Source organism: Electrophorus electricus, chromosome 23 (genome assembly GCF_013358815.1).
Source record: "Electrophorus electricus isolate fEleEle1 chromosome 23, fEleEle1.pri, whole genome shotgun sequence".
NCBI lineage: Eukaryota > Metazoa > Chordata > Actinopteri > Gymnotiformes > Gymnotidae > Electrophorus > Electrophorus electricus.
The window spans coordinates 2,680,235-2,698,377 of record NC_049557.1 but is presented as its reverse complement, the minus strand read 5'-3'; the positions used below and the strand labels follow the sequence as shown (position 1 = coordinate 2,698,377).

The following is an 18,143-nucleotide window of genomic DNA, read 5'->3' as shown; positions in this document are numbered from 1 at the left end:
CCCATATTAGCATATGGTCTCCTGAGTCAACTGGCTGAAAACATTGTGGGGACCAGCAAACTGGTCCCCATAGTGTAATAAAAACAAACACACACACACACACACACACACCCACGACCACATATATAAAGACAGGGAGATTTTGACAAACACTTAATCTTTCATTTCATTAGCTAATACAACTATGGTTTCCTGATAAACAGGAAATAGCACATACAGCTGGGCCCAGAAATCAAAATGACACTTTATCTGTGTTTACTCTGTTGCTTCTGAAAATGTTCCTTCAGTGGAAATACTATCACTTCATTTGATACCACCCTTACAGGAACATGTCATGTGTTTGAGTGCAAAACAAACTAGTTCAAACTAATATTGCAGTTGACCCCGGCCACTCTGCCACTACCTCTGCCACTTCCACAACTCTAGAAATCAACACAACAAACTGCAATACCACTGAATCTTGGAAATCCCTGGGGACTACCAGGTCATACATTCTCAGCTGTGAGATAAACATTGACTCTATCACAAAGGCAGTACAAAAAACATGTGCAGTACCTTCTCTGCCTAGGAAACCCTGTACGCCATAGATCTCTTCTACAGTGCCATTATTGAACGTTTTGTAATCATGTGGTTTAGCCCAGCAAATGCAACATTCTCTTGGTATTCTGAGGAAGACAAAAGAAGCCATATCACTCATTAATACTTATTCATTTCTTTATTGAGAATGGCAAGCACCAAATCAGGAGCCAGTTCAGTAAGCCAAAACAAAGCTGAAGTAGCTTCATCAAATATCTTTGGTGTCACTGGATGTCACAAAGTTGTGTCTCTTCATGAAACATTGGCACTTTTTTAAACAACCGACTCAAAATGGGTAGAGCTGAGGGAAAAAAGTATACAAACATTACTACACATTAATACTTAATATTTAAGGATAGCGGGATTGCTGGGGAAAAGCAAATAATTCTGTAATGGTTTCCATTTGGGGGTTAGAAGAAGGCAAAAAGAAGGCAAAGTTAGAGTGCATAAATTTGAAAACTTGTTTTATAAGTTAAAGAGAAACACTGAGGCAAGGTGTCTGAGCTGAGTATAATCCACGAGGCATTTTGGTGCACGAATGCAGCTCTGTTAAGAAACAAAACCAGAACAAAACAGCAGAACTGGCATAGCCTGCATGTTTAAGATAAACTCCACCAATCATCAAATGCTGAGGTACTGACATACACAGATAACAGTTCATGACCGCACCAAAGATGCCCCTGCACGTCATCCATGTTGTTATACAAAGAATAAATACCCTCAGCTTGGAACGGCTCGTAGAAATAACTTCAACTGCGCATCAGTGGAGCTGATTACATGAGCACTAATGCTGTGTGCATAGTTTACAGTTTATTACAGAGAGAGTAAGGAGATGTGAGCATGGTAAGAGTGCTTAGGGGGATATTTGGTGTATAGTAGGTTAGTAAATAATTCTGAGTTATTTTACAGCTTTTAAGAAGAGCAGTCAGGCCATGTTTGTGCTTGTACCATCTTGCTAATGTACGCTGCTTTTTGTAAGTGGGGATTTTTATTAAACAAGCATTCAGATTTGTCTTTGATGATTCGTCATGATAATTGCAAAGATTAGTTATTAGAGTGCTCCTGCTCCTGAAATTTTATTTTACAAAGAGCGTTTTGTTTCACAGTTTTCTATTGACCACGAGGAAAAGCAATTTATGACATAATAGCCTTCCCTTTTGTTTTTAAAACTTGGACTGCCTTATATGCTCATATAAACAAGCTAAAAAAGGATTTTTTTTCTATTTCTTTCTTATTGTTTTCATAAAACAATTTTTAAAATTTGGACATTGATTCAGGTTTTATCTGTGGCTCAGAAATATCAACATGAATACACTGTGAATTACTGAGCTTTAGTCATTCACTGTAAACCAATTACAACTTAATCCACTGTCTTGGTGATATTGATAGTGGCAGCCTTCTGGAAAGCAAGGTTATAAATAAACACCTTAAAACACAACAGATGAACTTCTTCTGAGACAGTCCTCAACAAATTCACTTGAAGTATCAGTTAAACACTGAATTCCATTACTACAACAAGTTGTACTTTCTCGTACCTCTGACTTGTTATGCAAATGAAATGTAATTTTAAATACACAAACAAACAAAACAAAGTTGTGCAGAAATGTCTAAAACTAATTGTTCAATTTAGAATTTGTTCAGTCAGTTTAAAACCTCAAATCACGGGTTTCAGAGCAATGACCCTGTAGTTTCAGTAATGAGGCTTTGGGAGTATTTTGCAATCTGAAAAGAAATCTGCAAAATTTATAGCCAGAGCTCAGAATGCAGGAATACATTTTAAGGCACAAGATTGTTCAATGTTGTTTGTTTTACTTGGCACTTTGAATGTTATAAAATGGGTTATCCTCAGGTGTTAGCAGCTTTATGCAATAGCCTATATTTCACACAAACAGAGATAATTATAAATCTGATTGTAGCTTTAAAATTGATCATATTTTTTGTCACAATTGCCTTTTTTTCTTGCACAATTTGGGTACTCAAATCTTGCATTTTGTGACTTACTCCAAATGCTTAGTTCAGGTCCTCAGCCATTACCAAACAGATTTTTAGACCATGTGTCATAAAAATGTGTCCTCATTACATTGTAGTGTACTAGATCAGACTGAAACAAAAGAAATTATGATACATTTCCATGTCACAGTATCTTTAAGACAAGACTGGGCAAGATCAACAAAAGTTGTATAATTTTTGTAATACAGGAGAACACAGAACATAAAATAAACCTATCCAGTTGCTTTTACCGAATCTCCCTTTTCTTACAGCTGTTCGACCTTTGGAATTTTGTACAATCTGTAATAATTTTCCAACAGAAATGTAACTGCCTTTTCTCTCCAGGGATTGTCAAAGCAAGTGACTGCATGCAGGATCTTCATCTGAAATAGCTGCCACAGAGGGATGTGACATCACCATATTCACCAAGATCCTCCACCACGGAACGTTTCGGTTTAATTTTAAATATGGTGGGAAGCAGGTTCTACCCTCTCTCATTAGGGTAAGACACCAGAGATAAGATGGGTCCAGCCTAGCAGGGTTGTGTTTTTCTTTTGCCGTTATCTCGGATTCCCACCCAGGTTTGGCAGGAGAGGACAGCTGGATGGGGTTCTGCTGAGCAGGCATGTTGGACCCTGGTGTGTTTGTGGCTGGGAATCAATGTCCCCCTCCACTACGGTTTTCTCCATTGATCCAGTCCAGGGCTATAAAGGTTAAGCTCATGGACATGAAGATGAAGCCCAGAGCTGTGAAACAGGCAGCCTGGAAAGGGATCAAGATGGAATATGAACACTTCTCTGAGGCTTGTCACTGAGTTCCATTCAGACAAATGAATTCATTCTGGAGATGCATTATACAAGCAGAGGTTCAGTACCAACCTGGATCTTTGGTCTAGAAAAGGTTGGTTCTTGATCTTTTGGAACAATGCGTATATAGAATAAGCCTGGGAGAATGAAGATCAGGCTTGGTGCCGAGGTTGCCCCTAAAGATAGAGATCACAAGATTGATCTCTCCTCCAAGAAACATTCCCCATTCACCTAAGTATATAACTGAAGACTATTTCACACAAGCATTTTGTTGGGCTTATAAAAGTTTATTTTCTCCATTTATTGTGTTGACCTTTACTTAAGGTCTCGTCTATGGGACTTACCAATGATACCAAAGATGTCTCGGATGTTGGGCACAAAGATCACAAGCAGGTTGACGAAGAAGAGGAGGCACACGGCGATGAAGATGTGCCGAGCCCAGTGGAAAGGTTTCTCAGGGAACAGCAACTGCAGCAAAGCTCGACGAATCTGAATGAAAGGAACAATAGTCGTATTCACAACGTTTATCATGTTCTAGGAGTCATTAATTCATCATATTATGACTCAATGAATGAATGAAACCAGTTTTTCTAATTTGGATGACACTGTATATGACAGTAAATACTAGATTTGGACTAATAATGTGGACAAGTCGCAACATTTTTAGCAACCTAGAGAGAGTTTAGCAGTAAACTGCTTGATGACCCAGGGCAGTTTCATGTAGGTCAACACATGTGGGTCATGTGCCTACAGACTTGTTAAGCTCTATAAATATCAAAAACAAACAAAACATATTCCACCTATGACCAAAGCAAGTCCAGCATAGATGGCACTGTTACCGGGAAGAGAACGACAGGCACAGTCAATGTGACAGCAACCAGTACAGCCAGTCGCACACACAGGATCAGAGTGTCCAGCGGGTCCACCTTACTGTAGGTGTGCAGCAGCTCTGCCTCTGTGTTTGCTATTTGCATCAGAAAGAGAGAAGAGTCTCAGTTTTAATGTGCTTAAGTGAACTGAAAACAAGAAGTAGGCAAAGGGACTGTTTCGAGGCCTATTAAGAGTTTGTTGACTAAAGTGAGGTTTAAGCCAAAAACAAATAAATGTAGTAACACTTATGGAAATTTACAGATGATATTAGCGCATGTATCAGATAGCTCTGGCTTACCAAAGAAGGTGAGGTATCCAAAGATGGCTGTGAGCAGGTACATTACAAACATGCCCAGGATGGACACGTTGGCAATGGCCTGCATGCGTCTCTTAGTCGGGCTGTTAAGAGACCAAGTACAGTTATGAATGAAGTCTCTATTGCCATATATACCAGACTACCAAAATTAGTCTACGCAACAGATAAGCTTAATTTCTCAAAGCACCACATAATAATACGCAGTGCAATTTTCTTTCCCCTAGAATTACTGGACATACACCTTGACAAACTACATATAATACGTAGTCCACACTACATGAGCTACTACGCGAACAGTAATATCATGAACAGTAATATCATGATAAAGCAACTTTTATCCAATTTACTTGCTTAAATGGCATGTATGTTTCCTATATGGAATGTAATTGTAATTACTATATGGCGTGAAATTGTAATTGCATTCTGGAACATACTTGTGGAGCTCAGTGTAGATAGGCAGCACCTCAGGGTGACACACAAATGCAAACGCCAGGATGGGCACTGTGTATGCCGTCTGCAAGCCAGTTCAAACACAACTAAAATTAGGCTGAATCATCCGAGGTGTCATTCATCCCAAAGCATGGTGTGCATAGAGGCATCCCTGGACAGCTTCCACATTGCCACTATATAATCAGGCCAAACACTTGCTCGGTAACACGATGCCCTGAGACTTATCTAAGATAGATATTTTCTATAAATACTGCAAGTAGCCTTCAACCATACTCAGATGAGTTATAGTTATGTAGAGGAAATTTTTGTTTTGCTGACCTGCTGGTTGATAGTGAAGTATTTGGCCTCACACTCTACGTCTATAGAGATATTGACTGCTGTGTAATTGCTGAACCCCTGCAGAGGGCAGGGAATGTTGAACTTCTTGTAGATGACCTAGAGAAAAGAAAGGGTGAGGGGGTGAGTGAGCAGGTTTCACAAGCCATAAAGACTTAATCTACTTGATACTTGATCTGAACACTTGATCTTTCTAATCCAAAATTCCCAATGACTGTTTTTCCTTAACTAATCTTCATAACTGTGCCATTACTACAAATACAATTACATTATTGCAGGAACATCCATGGCAGAATAGAGATTAATTTCAGTTCTGGAACATGCAATGTTCTCTTATCTTCCAGCAGACCATTTTATTTCTTTAGCCAATAAATAATCTTATGGTTCTGCTTTATTTATGCAGCTCAAAAGAGAATGTCTATATTCTAAATCCCTTCTCTTTTTCTTTCTTCTTTTAAAATGCATTAGTCATTGCAAATTAGTCATTACAAACCTCAGAATCTGTGCAAAACAACAATACAATTAATGATCTCCATGATTTGCTGAGGGAATCTTCGCATGTCCATTTACTCACCGAGATGAGGAAGAAAACCATGCATGTCAGAGAAAAACCACTGGTGTATCCCAGATATCCTACAAGTACAAGTCATAATATGAATATTAACTGTAGTCCAATATCAAACATTTGATTAACAAGAAAGAATATGTATAAATATGCTTTCAGCTGAAAGACCTATAGGGTGATATTTTGCCTTGATTAAGTGGTTCTTGTGTAATTCAATATCAATGCCATCCTTTAAATCATATCAGATCTTCCCTGAACAAAAGGTATCTCAAGAATCTATAAGGAGTGACCAGTTATAATAATAAGCATTTTTCTTGCTACTTTACTGGAATTCACTCCACCCAGCATAACAACAGTAGCACACTATCACATAACAATTAAGAAATATGATTCTAATTTGTGATTGCTTTTCCTCATTTTAATGTGGCAGAAAGTGATCTTAAAACAAAATGAATTCCTGCTGGAGGACCCAGTTTCCCACTTGCATCTCCACTGCTTCACCTTTCTTTCCTCCAGTTCAGACATGGATCTCACAACTTCAAAACAAGGCTGCAGCAGTGCTGCTCATTTGTCTATTCTGACACTTGCACTTTTACAGATCTTGCTAAAATGTGTTTATCCTGATATGTACAAGGGCAAACTAACACCTAAGATGCACTTGTATTAAGAAATTTAATAGAGTCTGCACCACTAAGTCATACACAAGAAATAGTTCTTAATAAGTATTAAGAAAACAATACTTATAAACTTATTACACAAAGGAGCATTTACAGTCCCTGAGAACAAATGCACACCTAAGGTTTACTACACAAAACCATAACACCTTTAAAGCATGAAGTTGTAAAAATGTCTTTCAGTTTGGTGCAGACTATATGTTAGTATAAAAAGCAACATTACATGGAACAGGAAACAATATGATAAAAAGGTAAACTTATGTGTGGATAGACCGACTTACCAAGCTGCCTCATTAGGGCCAGTGGAAGAATAATACAGATGGACACAATGATGATCAGATAGTTGCCATTAAGAAACCACTCCCTAAACACAGACAAATAGAAAATTATGCCCTACTCCATGCAGTAAAGGGTTATGTACTGTTATGTAACAGTCGTGTTCCATACATTTGCTTAATTTTTGAGCCGTTTAAATGATGGTTATTCTGAGAGCATGAGGAACATTTCCTCTATTTCCTCACTTACCCAGTGCTGTGCTGAAGGCCCAGAAAGGCCTGAATGACCAAAGGTAACTCGTATTTTACAATGAAGAGGTAGCTGGACATTGCTGCGATAGATAGATAGATAGATAGATAGATAGATAGATAGATAGATAGATAGATAGATAGATAGATAGATAGATAGATAGATAGATAGATAGATAGATAGATAGATAGATAGATAGATAGATAGATAGATATTTTCTCTTTACAGCAAGAAAATACACTCATTTGATCTCATAATTTATACATTTAATACAAATACATAAGTAAATCTCTATGCTGTTATGTCACTCTATCTAGTATGTAAGTCTTGTAACTGTATAAACTACACAATAGACAGTTGTCAGTGGTGTTTTAATGTTTAGGAGATGAATATTACAGAAAATTGCCATTTGTCTCCCAGGAAAATAAAACAGTGGTTCCATGGACTGGAAAGGATATTATACATGAAGACTACATTAACAATTCTTGTGAGACCCAGAGAATGCCCATATCAGTTTAGCAGATGTGCCCAGATTCAGTTCTGCTGTCTGAAAATTAGCCTGAATGGAAGTGATAAAAGCTAAACTAACAAAAGATTGGTCTGACATAGTAGCTCCAACACAACAACATTTTCAAAGTTTATATAGATGTCATCTGGAAAAAAAAAAATATCCCCATGTTTATTATTTGTGCTGTGATAATTTATAGAGCTGAGCTGTCTTTCTGTCTGTGTGGAGCATCTCATTTATGATGAGATAAGCATGGTCTAATTTGGGGTTTCTGATAGCAGTGCAGAAAGCCATGCGTTTAGCCTATAATCGACATGGAATATTTTAGTCAGCCATTTGCAATAATATCCAATCTGGCACTGTAACTCACCTCCGATGTTGTGCATTGTTATGACAACAGCAGCCAGTATTTTTCCGGTGTGTCCAAGTGCCCGCTTACCGAGCTGCTCGTAAGCACGGATACCTGCCCACACAGAGAAACGATCAGCAACTGCAAGGGTGAGGCCTCTTCTGAGGGCAGGTCTATATGATCACAGCAAAGTCTTGCCTTACCAACAACCCCTGCACTCCTCAGCAGGAGATGGATGGAGTAAGATGAAAGAACAGCGATGCAGGTCAACAAGATACTGTAAAACAAACCCCACAAATTAAAAACAAAAACTTATTGGTGTGGAGGGAAAGATAACATCTGTCATATTAGCTCTGATGAGACAGTTTAGTGGATTTGATGTATCTGGAAACAACTTAAGACAGCTTGTATCACAACATAAATACTATATGCTTTCTAGGAACTAAATACTATGAGTAAACCAAAATGTTCTATTATCTTCTTTCATAGCAGGGTGACAGAATAAGTGTATATTTGTCTGTATGTGTCTGTATGTGTGTGTGTGTGTGAGGGGAGAGAGAGAGAGAGAGAGAGAGAGAGAGAGAGAGAGAGAGAGAGAGAGAGAGAGAGAGAGATAGATAGATAGATAGATAGATAGATAGATAGATAGATAGATAGAGAGAGAGAGAGAGAGATTTAGGAACATTGTATTTATTCATTTTCACTGTTCATGTGATCCTTATGCACACCTTGCCCGAAGTGAAAGACTATCCATTGTAACTGCTGTGAGTAATTCTGTGTACTGTAATCTTCATTGTGGATTAAGAGTAAACTGCACACTATAAGATCTGACTGAAAACATACACAGAAGCCACTGTGGGCCTAAAATGAAACTTTCTTGAATTAACATCTTACATTTTACAGCACATGCCACCACATAGCAATGGGTCAGAGAGTATAGTTTGAAAATAAATCATACAGTATATATGACTGCTGCTCCCAATAACTGCTTTACGAACCTGTATAGCTGAAGTGCACACATCACAACCTGTGATGTGTGTATCATCACAGCCTGTGATGTGTGTATGCTGAGCACTTCGACCAGCCCTCTGAAATTCATCCTTCCATCATCAAATTATCAGACATTATACTGTAGTATTTTGTGATCTTGTGTTAAACAAGAATGAACTGAAGATTCAGTGTGAAATACTCACGGGAAAAGAATGATGCCAGTATTGGACAAGGCATAGGACAGACCAAGGATTCCACTGCCCATGATAGCATTGCTAAGGTTAAACACAGACATTCCAAATGAGGTCTTCCCTTCAAACTACAAAAGATGCAAAAACAGACTCAGTAATATGGCAGCAACATGACGCATACATCATTAAATAAATATATATTAGGGATCAAAAATTTGCTACCACTACTACAGTTTTGCACTTACATCTGTAAACTGAGAAATTTTTTTCCCATTGCTTTTATGTGGTAAAAATTCCTCTTGTTCTGGTGACGATCTGCATATTTGCAAAAATAAAGGATAAGGTAAACCATTAGCATCAACTGGTCATGAAGTCTTTTGATTAGGACACATTGTTCATGAGGAACATCAATCTGCACTACCCACAAACCTATTCTGCAGCTTCTGAAATCACTATGGACTACAAAGAGTCTTAAGAGTAATTCTCCTGTGCCTGTCATCTGGGTTTTCTTTTTAAATAATTGTTATTCTCTGTGAAATCTTCTCATTTTGGATCTGTCTTCTTAATCTTCCTGAATTGGTGCCTCACTTAGTTACTATGAACTATGTTTTTTGTAATTAAAACGTGCCCTTTCATCCATTTCCTGAGTCAGCGCATTACAGATTAGGAACTCATAGAGTCCACTGTTTTCTTGGGACTCTGAGTATATATTTCTTCGCCTCATCCTTTCTCCCATTTTTAGAATTATTTTAATTCTGTTTCTTTTGTTGCTGAAGATGGTTATGGTTGTGGTCCTTTGGATACACAGAAAATGTATGTAAATCTACTTGAAAAGTTTAGTTTAATGTAGTTGAAGATTCCTAATCCACATAGCCAAGACAGATATTTGTTCATCTGATTTTATATATTTAAATTACATCTAAAAAAAATATCTGCAAGGAATGCAGTAATATGTCCATAAATCCAAAGCTAACAGATCACTGTGTATATTCTTTGTACTTATGTAAACTAGGACTGTGTTCTGATGAAACCAATGGGGGGGGGGGGGGGTATTGCCCAATTATTAAAAAAAAGTTATTGTAGTTCCATTGCAAAATAGATTTATTTTACTGTATTTATTAATTGACTTTTATCTTCTGCTGTTTAACTCTTTCAGAAACAAATATTATGACAGACACAGAAATAATGACACTTTATTAATACAACATTGGCACTATTGAACAGTTAGTGAGATGTGCTAATGTGAAAAGACTCAGGTAGGTTTAATTTAAGTATGATCTACACATTCCGAGATGCCTTGATCTGTATGTGAAAAAAACCCCACTATCCTGATTGCAATGGCTATTGATGGTTACATATCCAAGTTAAACACAAAGAGGACTCATACCCATCTTCCATACGCTGAAAATCAAGGTGGTGTCCATTTGATAGTTTCTGAAGTTCCATCCTTTGTCCTTCTTTGGTTCTTTCTTTTGATCTTTTATCAAATGAAAAAAGTTCTGCCGGCTATGGTTTCAAAAGGCTCTCTGAAAGAGAAAACACAGCACAAAATAGCTCATGGCTTATTTTTTATAATGCATTTTTAAAATGGCAGCTTGACAGTGCCCTTTAAAAAGATGCTATGTGTCATGAATTGAGCTTTCCAGGAATTTGTTAAGCAAAAGGTGTGCAGGTCTCGACACCAACTGATGATATTTAGTGTTCTTTTCGCTTCATAGGAATTTCAGGGTAAAACAACAAAGAAATGTGTGCGGTGGAGACAGTTGAGTGGAAAATGTGATCTGAGGTCCATGCCTTTATTCTCACTCTCCAAAATGACAGACATAATGTAATTCCATTCTGAATACAATAAGCTCCAGCAGAATCTGATAACACACCACAGGCTAAAGAAATAAAGTTGTGGGACTTTAGAGCTCCTTTACAATGACACTTCAGCTTGTTTTTATATACTTTGCCTCATACTATATAAAATGTAAAAATCTAATAAAATGTAATATAGAATATTTTTTTCCCAAGACAGACTTTTACAAAAGAAGTGTGACAGCAATTCTTTATGTATTAACACACCTTTGGAAGAGTAAGTTGGTAAATGACAGGATGAGATTCGTTTTCATATAAGGCTTTGGTAATATACTTGTTAGTGTAGTTGCTATGACTCTTACCCCTGAGGAAAGCACATTAACCTCAATCTAAGGGAGCTGCTATATGTCAAAGCACTGTGGGTAGCAGCTATCATTCATCTTACTATGAGAAATTAGTGCAAAAATATAATTTTAACAAGTGTTGATTTACACTTTTGCAAAAGGACATGGAATTTTACACTGGTCACACTGGTATTATCATGTTATACATTAACTCGATAAACTCAAAACTAATGCAGACAGCTGTGTCAGAGGAACCAAACAAAAACGGTTTCATTGTGTGTATGTGAATTATTTTGTAGGTTCTCAAAAGTCTGAAAAACTGTCAACAAGATTCCCTCACCCTCTCTAAAGTTATTTTCTGACCAAAAATATAAACAAACATCAAACCATGTGGTGGTAAGATGCTGAGAAAAGCTGTGGGAAAACTCAACACAGAACATCGCTGTTTGATATGAAATTCATACTCAGGCAGTCCAGCATTTTTCCGGGTACTTGAGTTGGATACGTGGCTCACAAGCCCAGAGAGCCTGGAGCACAGCCAGTGCTGCCTGCCAGCTGTGACTCCCACACCACTTTCTCATCTAAGCCTTGTAGAATGACGTCCAGTACATTTGATAAATTTGCTTTAGCAGCATACTGTCAACACATGGCCCTTCACATGTACGTCTTTCCGTACACACAAATGAATGTGAATGCGTGTGCTCCACGTATTACCAAACAAGCATTGTTGGAACTGCAACCAGAACTGCAAAATGTGAAACTCCTTGGCTTTTTATTAAGACAAAAAGGTTTCTAATATTATTCGGCAACAAGAGGGTTACAAATAATGGACATTCCACATGGGTTATTAATCTAGTAGGATAGGTTTAATGAATCTAAATATATCACAGGACGACACTTCACATAAGGAAGGTATCAGTTTCAGCTATTTAAAAAACAAACAAAAAATTATTTGTGACTTACACTTAATAAAATGTGTGCTGTAGTATCAGTAAGCACATCTGAAAAGTAATACAGCAATGCAATGCAGCTGTTCTAAGAACTATGAACTTCGGATTTCATTCCAGCTGACTTACTGAGACAGAGTTGGCTTTAGCACATAATTGGAACGGTTGGTTGATGTTAAAAAGCACAGAGCATGTACGATTACATTCTTATTTATAATGCCATAAATTATGCTTATGTTTACAAGAATAGTATCCCTTTAAGACACAATTCATATTGATTAGAGGTGTATTTCTTGTTCACTGACAAACATTACTCCCAGGTATGATAAACATTTCATTAAAATGGGCCTGAAATTTATATAAAAATAAATTGCTCAGTTCAAAGAAATTATGTGCTGTGTTGTTACTTTTGCCATATACAGTTCTCTGCACTAATCTGAATAATCTACAGAAACCTGAACAGACCAATAACGATTTCATTCCTAGAATTCAAAATAAATAAATAATTAGAAAAAAACATTTTTCAACAGACACTAGAAACCATTCTTGGTGGCACTCTGCCAGGCCCGTAATCATCTTGTGTTCCTGGTTGCTTTGGGGGGCTTTGGTGTCAGCCTAGTCTTCGGTAACTGAAACTCACACTCATTCTACTGTTTTTGGTCCTCAGAAACTCTAGAGTTGCTGTAGTAGTATGATTCAGGTCCTGCTGTATGGTGAAGTGCAATCCACTGAGTTTTGAGGCATTTGTTAAGCAGTTTAGATACTTCTGTACACTTAAGATTTCATGATGGCACATCATTAATAAAGACAAGTGAGAAATATACTGAGAGGCATACAGCCTCTTGCTACCATATTCCAAGCATGTGGTCCTTCATGTCCCACACAGTTTATCTTTTTTCCCTTTATACAAAGAGATTCAGCAATGAACTACAGATTCAAGCATCACCTTTTGATTCAATTCCAGACACTTTGTTAGCTCTGTTTCAGGAACTAATGATACAACATGACCAAGAAACAATTCAGAAGTCAGTTGGCCAATTGCTAACCTCAAAAGTGACTGTGTAAAAACTGATTTCTACGTTGTACACATTGTGTACATTTTACTGTATACTTTAATGCTACAGTAAAATGGCAGAATAAAATTCAATGTGCTGGAGTTCAGAGCCAAAACACCCAAAATTGAGTTACTGTCCATCATTATTTATTTATTTATTTTGTTTATTTTTCCTGAGCATATATGGAATAAATAACTTTTGTCAATGTATTTACATCTGGAAAACACAAGGTTATTAAAACATTCTCATGTATGTACCAGAAACCACTCCAACTGAAGAAACAGCTGTCATAAATCTCTGCTTATGGCAGCCACAAAATGTTGCTCTTCCATTCACCAATAATTTATTCCAAGAGGTGTGAAGTGAAAGGAAATGTTTATGATGCAACACCATTCTTGTTCTCTCACCCCACCTCCCAGTGAAAACTGACTGAAGTGTAAAAAGAAACCAGTCCAGACCTGCAATACCCTAGAATATATTACTAGAGGTATATTCACAGCATGGATGATTATTCACAAGTGAATTGGAAATTAACAGTGACAACTGGCTGTCCAAACAGTTGGATACTCTGTGCGCTATTTGCTTAACCTTCTTAGCACCCAGTTGAAACATTTAGTGAGATAGAAGGAGCAGTGGGAGGTTTGAACAGAGAGAGGGCGGGGCAGTAATATCCTTTCTCTGTCCTTGCTTCTGCTGATCATTTTTAGCTTTATAATTTAGCAAGGATAATTGTATGCTCTAAATTGTTCTCTCAACATTAGTCTGTACAGGCTCTTCTACTAACTGCTGTACTTACTGCACAGAACCCAAATGCAAAAAAAACCAGAAAGCTTATGTTCAGCTTGACAGATAAGCAGACATTATAGTACTCGTCACACAAAGTTTTCAGGGGAGGAGCTGGTTTCACACACCGTGCTGCTATCATTCAACGCACTCCACACCAACTTGCTGCTCAAGCTGAACAACTATGTGAGCTCTCCACCCATTTCGCCAACAGTCCCCATGATTACACTAGCTCACTAAAGCTCTGCCTCTCTTCGTTTTGGACACACACACACACACACACACACACACACACACACACACACACACACACACACACACACACACACACACACACACAAAAAGCAAGATGAACTAAAAATGGTTAAAAGGCCCAAAATAGAGGCATTTTAGCCTATGAAATGCCTCTATGGAAGAGGCAAAAGTGTACTAGGCATGCCCATGCTTGAATTTCTCCAGTGCAGTGCAGTTTCTCCCTTTTCTGAAATGCCGGGCCCCAGACCTGACCATAAGCACATGCCTCAGCTAACCGAGAAATATACCCTCTACAGTTTTAACTTGAACATGTTACCATAAAACCAAAATGAAGAACTATCTGTGCATCGATTTTTAAAAATTTTAAATGCCTTTTAGTTGTGAGCGTATTCACATGCATGATCATGTGGTTGGTGCTAGCATTTGAGACATTTTTGCACACTACACAATACCTCATCTGTTAGCACCTCATATTCATTGTGCAGCCGCTGAGCTTCCATGGTCATAACAGAGGAGGTTCAATATGACCGGGACATCCGCAGTGACTAGCATAGGAAGCAAATCAATTGTGTAGGCAACAATTTCAATGTGGCCATTCCACTCTAAGCTCAAGGAAAAACAAACTAATTGCATTCCATTGGGTTTTCACTTGATAGTAATTTCCTCTGATAAGTGAATACCACATATTGTATGATAAGAAATGCGGTGTTGTAAGTCAATTTCTTTAAACCACAATGCCTAAAATCTTGTGGCATGTAATCATGACACTTCCAATTAAAAACCAGGCTAGAGACTGGTAAAGATTATGCAATTAACAGTCATTACTTCATGCAAGTACCAGTCAATACTTCCACCTATGTATGATTTACTACAGCAACATAAGGCTCCCACCCACATGAGCCCTACAGAAATTAGCGTTACCAGCATGTGACAGTACCGTGCAACTTCTTGTGGAAAAATTTACACTCTAAACTACTAATTAAGATAATGGTCCCATAGATTCACCATTTTTCTCACTGTTTCTGCAACTGAAGCCTTACGGCATTCTCTTTTCTACAGTAATGTGAGGTGACTTTATTGTGTATAAATGGGTGTCAATAAGCCAAGGAGGTTACCAAGTTCATCCATTTACTCTTACGATGAATGGGGAAGGAAATACTGCTCAAAGTATTGGATTAGTTTTAAGATGTGCATACAGGAATAAATGCACATTATGTAACTCATTTTGAGACTTTTTCTTTTTTCTTTTGGAAACACAAGACATTGGTTTTACTTGGCATGGTCCTAATTTAGTTTGAGCAGGCAGTCTGCACAAACTGTGAAAATGCATAGCCAGGCTACTTTCCATCTTTTTGTTGGACTAAAACTATGTTGGTGCAACCAACATGGCTTCCATTAAAATACTGAATATATGTAACAACTTCAGGACAGGAAGCATTACTTTTGTCAGACATTTTTGAGCATTTAGACTACAAGTAAGCACCAGAGAATGTCTGAAGGTCCAGAGAGGGAGGCAGAAAAGAAAAGAAGAAAAAAATGTACTTTACTTTGTGGAAGCACCCTTTAGCTTTCTTTTCACTTGCAAAAAGGCCACTGTTAGTCAAGCCAACGTAAACAAATGCAGATCAGAATCTAGGTTGCCACGCATAAATTCTTTAAAAAAAACAACAACAACAACAGAAAGGTAGTGGAAGATAGATATATATATATATATATATATATATATATATATATATATATATATATATATATATATATATTCACCAATTTATAGTGCTGTGTAAATATAAACTTTCCGAAAATGTAGTCCACCCCACCCCCAAGAAACATTTTCTTTCTGTAATTTTCATTCTTTTAAAATGCTACTTACTCAGCTAACAAAAAGAACCCGAAGCCGTAGATCTCTGGAACAAATAGCTACAATTTAAATTCCCTCAATATACAAACTTAATTACACAGATTACAGTGTAAAGATAGTTTGGTGATAAAAAATTATCATCTAAAATATATAGGTCAACGATAAGATTTCAAGTAAGCAAACTCCTGTCAAGAACAGTAGTTGGTTTTATGGCCCATGTGCCCTAGCAAAATATAGAGCTCTAAAAACAAAGAAGCCTCTCACCTTTTAAAGCTGCAATTGAGGCTTTCTCAGAGGCAGAAGAGATGAAGCATTCTCTGAGAAGTTTTCTTGCTTGAGACGTTGCTTTGTTGGGGTTTTTTTTAGGTTTTTTTTTTTCTTGGTTGTTGTTGCTTTTTCCCCAACTGAGAAAAGACCTAAAGTGGAGCCAAGGAAGAGAGGACACTGTGGACCCAGTGAAGGGAGCGAGAGAGCAAGAAGGCAAGCACATGTGTTCAGGAAAAAGGCTGAAAGGGAGGGCTGTTCACAACTGCTGTCTCAAGTTTCCTGTGACATCACACATACTAGTGAAGTCACTGCCAGACCAAGTTAAAAGAGGACAGAGTGTCTTTTTGTTATAGCCAAATATATAAATAAATATTTTTGTTATAGTGAACTGATTACGGTTATGGTTATGTTCAGTCTTTTTATTTAATGGTAAACACAGTACATTTTAAAAGAGGGTTTGTGATTTATTATTGCAAGTTAACGTATAAGCACATGTGAATATGTTGTCATATAAAGATTCAACTGTTTTCATTGATTTGATTGTGTGTTGGAGGAAGCATAACTTAAAAGTAAGGCAGTCTTTTATATTGCTGGTCTTTGAGGGAATCTTCCTGATAATCTCCAGCTTTTCCAGATCAACATTGTTACCTTTGAGTGATTCTTTTACTTCCGAAAAATTAGGCCAATCATGCAGTAAAACAAAAAAACAAAAAAAACAGACACAAACAAACAAACAATGTTTTGCATTAAAATAATCATCTGATATTCCCTTAGGTTTGAAAACAATGTGTCAGAGTAATGATCATGTGAAGATGGAATCTCAGTTGCTTTTCTGTGCTGGATTTCCTTTTGCTCCCATTAAGTATTAAGTAAATTATACTGTGACATAGAGGGAATCTTTGACTTTTCAGAATCAGAACACCATAAAGTCAACTTTTAACAATACCCATGTACGATGTACCACTTTTATACAGGGGGTGACATACATGAACCTTTTATTTAGAATAAAATGTAACATATAATTTGATGTAATTTGGTCCATTTTTGACCTTTTATTCAACTTTTAATTGAAAAAATGTTAATTACTAATTTTCTGGACAATTATAAATATAAATTATACTCCAGGTTATCACACCTATTTATTTATACTTTGGTTACATTTTGCAACAATTTCAAGTTTAACAAATTGTCTTTCATGCTAGATTTTGCATAAATAATCATGCAACAGTTTATTTTTTAAGTCTAACCTTTAAAGCACACTAAACATGTAAAATGTACACTTTTCAGGAAAGCCTGGAAAAACAAAATATGTTCATATTAGAAAGGTATGTGCAACAGTTTTATTTAATTATGATGCAAAATTGTTTCTTTCACAGCATCACAAATATTCATACGTACTGTTTTCCTGAAAGTAAACCTGATTAGTCTTATAGTCTAATATATTAGGCTATTGCAATCTATCAGTTAAAATATGGTACTTTTTAATAACCAGGAGTCCCCAACTTTTAACAGACAGTCATATGACTTTATGACTGTAGACCTTGATTGGTTTGTCTACAAAACACAGATCAGATAATCTCATTACCACAGAAAACCTAAGATAACAGCTGGCCAGTAAAATATAATTTACCACATAAAACTTTTGCCTTATATTGTTTTTTTTCCAACAGCTTTTAGCTTCCTATGAAG

General features: G+C 37.0%; 1 protein-coding gene across 1 annotated transcript; it reads right to left on the bottom strand.

Moving 5' to 3' along the window:
• Positions 1–696: 696 nt before the first annotated feature.
• slc38a5b (solute carrier family 38 member 5b) lies at positions 697–16,692 on the bottom strand. The gene is made up of 16 exons (XM_027033120.2): positions 16,452–16,692; positions 10,533–10,671; positions 9,391–9,460; positions 9,158–9,273; positions 8,168–8,241; positions 7,986–8,078; positions 7,108–7,189; positions 6,864–6,946; positions 5,918–5,976; positions 5,326–5,442; positions 4,992–5,071; positions 4,540–4,640; positions 4,211–4,335; positions 3,716–3,860; positions 3,444–3,547; positions 697–3,327 (listed from the first exon to the last, which is right to left on the bottom strand). The coding sequence occupies exons 2-16, from the start codon at positions 10,589–10,591 to the stop codon at positions 3,223–3,225; spliced, it is 1,413 nt and encodes a 470-aa protein (XP_026888921.2). The 5' UTR covers positions 10,592–10,671; positions 16,452–16,692; the 3' UTR covers positions 697–3,222.
• Positions 16,693–18,143: the final 1,451 nt, after the last annotated feature.

What these genes read in the sequence shown, in the direction of transcription:
- slc38a5b (XM_027033120.2), bottom strand. Translation starts at nt 10,591, where the DNA reads ATGGAACTTCAGAAACTATCAAATGGACACCACCTTGATTTTCAGCGT. An exon ending in GGCCCTAATGAGGCAGCTTG is followed by an intron (nt 5,977 to 6,863) that starts GTAAGTCGGTCT and finishes TTGTACTTGTAG; the next exon opens with GATATCTGGGATACACCAGT. An exon ending in ATCTACACTGAGCTCCACAA is followed by an intron (nt 4,641 to 4,991) that starts GTATGTTCCAGA and finishes GTCTCTTAACAG; the next exon opens with CCCGACTAAGAGACGCATGC.